Source organism: Haliaeetus leucocephalus, unplaced genomic scaffold, assembly GCF_000737465.1.
Source record: "Haliaeetus leucocephalus isolate CR32 unplaced genomic scaffold, Haliaeetus_leucocephalus-4.0 Scaffold260, whole genome shotgun sequence".
Classification (NCBI taxonomy): Eukaryota; Metazoa; Chordata; class Aves; order Accipitriformes; family Accipitridae; genus Haliaeetus; species Haliaeetus leucocephalus.
The window spans coordinates 302,253-308,330 of record NW_010972696.1 but is presented as its reverse complement, the minus strand read 5'-3'; the positions used below and the strand labels follow the sequence as shown (position 1 = coordinate 308,330).

General features: G+C 68.3%; 1 protein-coding gene across 1 annotated transcript in view; it reads right to left on the bottom strand.

Annotated features, from left to right (window-relative positions):
• Positions 1 to 2,103: 2,103 nt before the first annotated feature.
• LOC104832606 (intercellular adhesion molecule 5-like) overlaps positions 2,104 to 6,078 on the bottom strand; it is an 11,957-nt gene continuing 7,982 nt past the window's right edge. The window contains exons 8-16 of the mRNA XM_010568861.1: positions 5,777 to 6,055; positions 5,391 to 5,702; positions 4,423 to 4,701; positions 4,067 to 4,297; positions 3,732 to 3,974; positions 3,410 to 3,652; positions 2,773 to 3,018; positions 2,405 to 2,668; positions 2,104 to 2,318 (exon numbers count right to left, since the gene is read on the bottom strand). Of these exons, the coding sequence (XP_010567163.1) occupies positions 2,104 to 2,318; positions 2,405 to 2,668; positions 2,773 to 3,018; positions 3,410 to 3,652; positions 3,732 to 3,974; positions 4,067 to 4,297; positions 4,423 to 4,701; positions 5,391 to 5,702; positions 5,777 to 6,055 (2,312 nt within the window). The remainder of the gene's footprint in view (positions 2,319 to 2,404; positions 2,669 to 2,772; positions 3,019 to 3,409; positions 3,653 to 3,731; positions 3,975 to 4,066; positions 4,298 to 4,422; positions 4,702 to 5,390; positions 5,703 to 5,776; positions 6,056 to 6,078) is intronic.

Genomic DNA, 6,078 nt, shown 5'->3' with positions numbered 1-6,078 from the left:
CCCGGGACCCCTCTTTCCGCGGGGTGACCCTCCGCATGCGCCTGGGCCTCCCTGACGGCAACGCCGAGGGCTGCCGCCTCCTCATCACCGCCCGCGGCAGCAGGTACCGGGTCCCGGCCTCGCTGTCCGTCTGTCCGGATGCACCCCTGGGCACCCCCAGACTTTTGGCTGCACCGTCCGTCTGTCCGGGTTGAAACCCCTGGACCTTGGGCTGCACTGTCCGTCTGTCCGGATGCACCCCTGGGCACCCCCAGACTTTTGGCTGCACCGTCCGTCTGTCCGGGTTGAAACCCCTGGACCTTGGGCTGCACCGTCCGTCTGTCTGGATGCATCCCTGGGCTACGCTGTCTGTCTGTCCGTCTGCACCTCCGGGCATCCCTGGAACTTGGGCTGTATCATCCGGCTGTCCGGCTGCACCTTCTCTCCCCTCATCCCCTTTCCCACCAGGCCAGACACCCCGTCCCCCCTCCCTGGCCATGGCCCCCGGGGACCTGGCAGCCCCTGAGGGGGGGCCCCTTTCCTGGGGGGGGATTATCCCTGTTCCAGGGGTGTCCCCATGCTCCCCCTGACCCCCCTTTCCTGCAGGGATCCCAGCCGGAGCCAGGAGAGCAGCCCCCCAGCCAGGCCCCCCGGAGCGGGCAGCAGCTCAGAGGACGACACTCCCCCCACCCAGGGTAAGACCGGGGGGGGGTGGATTTGGGGGTGTCTCCAGCCCACACACCCCAACACCGCTGGGGTTTGGGGGTGCAGCTGCGTGTCCCCCACAGGGAGCAAGCGCTGTGCCTCCTGCAAGACACGCCGGACCCCGCTCTGGCGGGCAGCCGAAAACGGGACCCCCCTCTGCAACGCCTGTGGCATCAGGTAGGGGACAGGGACACCCCCCCAGTGACACCCCGACTCTGCCGGGACCCCCCCAGACCCCTGGCACCGGCTTCACCGCAGGGATTTCTCCCAGGTACAAGAAATACCGTGTGCGGTGCCGACGGTGCTGGAACATCCCCGGGAAGAGCGGGACCCCCCGTCCCCAGTGTCCCCACTGCGGGGAGCAGTGTCACCCGGCCGGCAGCGGGAGGAGGTGACGGCGAGGACCCCGGCAGCGGCGAGGGGACGACGGTGGCGGCGGTGACGGCAGTGGAGACCTGGGGGTGGTGGTGGCTTGGGGGGGTGTCGGGGTCACTTGGGAGCAATTAAATGTCCTGGTGCTGATGGCAGCTTGGTGTGTCCCGGTGTCACCTGCTCCGGGGGGGGGCACAGGGTGACAGTTGCGGCATTGGGGGGGACACGACTTTGGGGAGCCGGTGCTTGGCTGGGTCTGGATGCCATCACCGGTGGTTTGGTGGCCCCGGCAGGGAGCTGTGAGGACGAGGATGGGGGGTCCTGGGTGAGGGCTGGGGATGTGGGATGGGGTTTGGGGACAACGAGGTGGTGGATGGGGTGGGGGTCCTTGGAGTTGGCTGGGGACAGTGAGGTGGCGGGCAGGCTGGGGGGGGGGGGGGTCTCATCTCCAGCTGTGGGCTGGGGACATGGGACAGGGCTTGGGGACAGGGAAGCAGGGTCCAGGTTTGGGGAGAGCAGGCAGGAAGGGTGGCCGTACGGGCAGGAAGGCGAGGGCTTTCCAGGGCAGCTCCAGGATTTTCCAGTGGGATCCAGAGCTGAGGCTGGGCTGAGCCCCGGCCCCCACCGGACCCCCCCATGGGTGGCAGGGGGTCGGGCTCGGGGACACCCCCACTGGGCTCCTTATTTGTGAGGTGCGAGATAGGATGGACCCCCCCAGGAGCCCGGACACCAGGGAGCCTTAATGCCGTCCCCCGCCCTGCAGCTGGAGTCACCATCTTCCTCCCTCCCATTAAAACGGAATTATTTATTGGGTGTTGCTTTATCCCCCGGGGAAGAGCCGAGCCAGCGGCCACGGCCCCCCCTGAGCATCCCTCCCCTGAGTTACAGCTGTGCCGCCCTTGGCACAGCACTGAAATGGTTAAAAAACACCCCCCAAAAACCCCAACCCCACCCCGAATTCCCCTCAAAACCCCATTGTGGCCGGGGTGGAGGGTACACGGGGGAACCCCCAAACCTCCATCCCACCCGGGACGGGGATGTTCCCAGTTACGGCTGGGTGAGCTGGATGCCGTAAATCTCGCCGCGGTCGTGCCGTTGCCGGTGCAGGCAGGCGGCTTCGGAGGAGCCCTCGGCATCCCGCACATTGTATTCTCCCTTCTTACACGCCGTCGACTTCAGGTAATAACCGCCGGCGGCCGCCAAACCCACCGCGGTGACGGCACCCAAGGAGCCCAGCGAGGCCACCAGCGCCAGCCGGCTCTCTGCGAGGCGGGAAGGTGCTGGTGACGCCGCAGCGGTGATGGAGAGGTCTGTCCCCCCTCCCCTTTACCAATTCACCCCATCTCACCGTCCACCTGGACCATCACGCTGCCGGCTCGCCGGCCGTGCCTGTTGGTCGCGGTGCAGGTGTAAAGACCCCGGTTGGCGGCGGCGGCACCGGCTACGGCGACCGAGCGGTTATCGGCGGCGAAGCGGAGGTTGTTGGCGGGGGGCAGCGCCCACCCGTAGGTGGGGGTGGGCAGCCCCTCGGCGCGGCACTCCACGCTGAAGCTGGCGCCGCGCGAGACGTTGGCGGAGGGCAGCACGCGCAGGCTCACTGCCACAGGGCTGTCTGCACCGGGGTGGCACCGTCCATCAGCCAAAAACACCGCCCTGCGTTTAAAAACAACCGAAACCCCCTTTTCCACCCCCAAAAAAGCCACTCCCCGCACTCACACTCAACAGCGACGGTGACGTTGCGGAGGGCAGAGCCGTGGGTGTTGGTGGCCTGGCACTGGTAGGTGCCGGCGTGGGCACGGGTGACGTTGGGGCTTGCCGGGGGGGGGTCCTGGCCATCCCCCAGCTTGGCGCAGGCGACGCGGGGTGGGGGGTTCCCGCTGGCGGCACAGGCCAGCTCCGCCGGCGTCCCCTCCACCCAGAGCCGCTGTGCCGGGCAGCCCGTCTCGCCGATGCTCGGCTCGTCTGCAAACCGGGAGGGAACACGGCGGGAGGGGGGGGCTGGGTGCCAGGTGCCCCCGCCACCCAGCGACAGGGTGTGGGGACCAACCGCCCACCCCCTGCTCCCCACCCTGCACCGATGAGACCGGCCCAAAGGCAGCCGGGCTCCCCACCAGACACGGCATCCCAGCCATGGCATCCCCAGCATGGTCATGGCATCCCTGGCACGGCCATGCCGTGCCCAGCACTGGTACGGGATCCCTGGCTATGGGATCCCTGGCACGGCTATGGAATCCCCGGCATGGCTATGGAATCCCCAGCACGGAGATGGCATCCCTGGCACGGACACGGCATCCCTAGCATAGCCACGGCATCCCCGGCACCACCAGATCCTCATCCTCTCCCCGGCACTCACACTCGACGGTGACGACGACGCTGCGGACGGCCGAGCCGTGCTTGTTGGTGGCTCGGCAGATGTAGCGGCCGGCATCGGCCCGACTGACGGCCCGGCTTCCCCGGGCACGGGTGGCACCGCCGTCACGGGCACAGCGGGTGCTGGGCGGGGGGTCCCCGTCGGCGCGGCACGCAAGCTCCCGCCGCTCCCCCTCCACCCAGGTGCGGTGGGCCGGGCAGCCCCTCTCCGTCAGGGTGGGCTCATCTTGGGGGAGAAAAGAGGGGTCCTGGTTAGCACAGTCGCTGCCAGCATGGCCGCAGCGGGAGATGCCGGCACAACTCACACTCCACGCGGACGGTGACCAGCCGGCTCCGTGTCCCCAGGCTGTTGGTGGCATTGCAGAGGTAGGTGCCGGCTCGCGAACGGGTGACCAACTCCAGCTCCCCGGTGCTGATGGCGACGCCATTCCTGCTGCAGACGACGGTGGGCACGGGGTTGCCGGCGGCACGGCAGGACAGCACTTCCCGTGTCCCCCGCAGCCACGTGCGGTTGCTGGGGCAGTCGCTTGCCGCCATTTCGGGCATGTCTGGAAAAGATGGAGGGATGCACCGGGCATGCCGGGAGCAGCCCACGCTGGCTGCCATGGGCACAACCGGGACCCTCCGGTGTGGCGCTCACAGAGCACAGCGAGCCGGGCATCCGCGTCCTTTGTCACCACGCCATCGCCGATGGCCAGGCTGGCCCGGCACCCGAATTGCCGCCCGTCGTCCTCCCGCCGGGCCACCAACCGCAGCTCCAGCTGGGACTGCGGCCCCTCGGCCAGGACCCCGCCGTCGGCATCACGGAGCTGCAGCCGGATGGCAGGGGGTTCGGCGACGCCGGCACGGCACACCACCATCACCTCACTGCCTGCCGGTGAAGACGCTGGGCTCAGCTCCAGGACAGGTGCTGGGAAGCCTGCGGGAAGGTGCCGTGGGTTCAATGGGATTTTGGGATGGGGTCCGGTTATTGCCCCGCTGTGCCCGGCACCTTACGGTAGATGTGGAGCTGCCTCCGTGCCATCCGTGCCGCCGTTGCCACTGCTGCAGTGCAGGTCAGCTCCTGCCACCCCGGGGTGCCGGGTGAGAGCACGGTGACGGCGGTCAGCACATCCCCGGCCGCTGCCACGGAGAAGTTTAGGCTCTGCTCTGCCAGGGTGATGGTGAAGCGGACATCTCCGGCAGGGAAGGCGCCGGCGATCCGGCAGCTGGCGTTGGCGGTGGTGCCGGCTTCAATGTGGGCAGGAGCCCAGAGCTGGGGCGGCTCGGGAAGAGCTGCAGGGATGCGGTGTCACCAGGGCCATGCCTCATCCCCGGCTGCACCCCAGTGCCAGGTAGAGGATCCCAGCAGCCGGACCCTCGCCGGGCTCTGGTGAGGATGCGGAGCTGCCAGGAGGGTGGTGGTGAATTCCCCGTGCCAGGGTGGGACCAGGCATCCTGGCACAGCCCCAGCCACTGGACAAGGCTAGGGAGGGATTCAACACGGCGCGGTGGGCATCGCGAACGGGATTAGAGTTGCGGTGCTCAGCTAGCAAGTCCCAGAGAGTCTGGGACGGGAACGGGGACTGGGATGGGAACGGAACAGGACTGGGATGGGAATGGGGATGGGGACAGGACTGGGATGGAAATGGAATTGAAACTGGGATGGGAATGGGAACGGGACTGGGGATGGGGACAGGATTGGGCTGGAAATTGGGATGGGGACAGCAGGGGGATGGGGACTGGGAGTAAGAATGGGGTGGGGATGGGACTGGGATGGAAATGGAATTGAAACTGGGATGGGAATGGGGATAGGGATGGGGACTGGGGACAAGAATAGAATGGAGATGGGACCAGGATGGAAATGGAGGTAAGACTGGGATGGGGATGGAGACAGGGTGGTGCTGAGCTGCTCCCTGACTCCTTCCCCCTGGACAGGAGCATCCGCACCAACGCCGGAGCCCGGCCGCGCGGCGGGGACTTACCGAATACCGACAGCTTGACAGGGACGGCGGCGCGGGCGAAGAGCGGCCCGTGGGGCCGCAGGGACAGCTCGGCGTGGCAGGTGACGTCCTGCCCGTGGTCCCCGGGGCTGGCGGTCAGCAGGTGACTGACGGCCACGCTGGCACTGCCCTCGGCGGCACCGAAACTTTCCGTCCGCAGAGTTTCGGCACCTCGGCGCAACGTCACTGTCAGGTTCCCCACCGGAGCCACCTCCACCACCCGGCACGTCAGGTTACGGCTGTCACCCACCGCCATGGCCGGCACCGGCTCCAGCACCACCCGCTCCGGCAACCCTGGGAGGCAGCAACCGCCGAAGCGTCTACCGCAGCCCCCCACTCTGCCCAGCCCCCCGATCCCCGGCACTCACGGTAGACGAGGATGCTGGTGCTGGCGTTGACTTGGGTGTCACTGCAGCGCCCGTAGCACGTGGCAGTGCCGGGGCTCCACTGGGAGACATTGAGGAGCCGAAAGCTTTGCCAGCGGCGCCCGCCGGCCCCCACATCCACGGTCAGGGGGGTCTCCAGCCCCAGCGTGGCGTTGCCCCCCAGGCAGGCGCTGCGGCTGCAGTTGATGGCCACCGAGCCCCCGAAGGGCACCACGGCCACCCGTGGCCAGGCCCCCACCGTGAACGTGCCCCGGGCGGCCCCTGCGAGAGCCCCCACCGCGGGC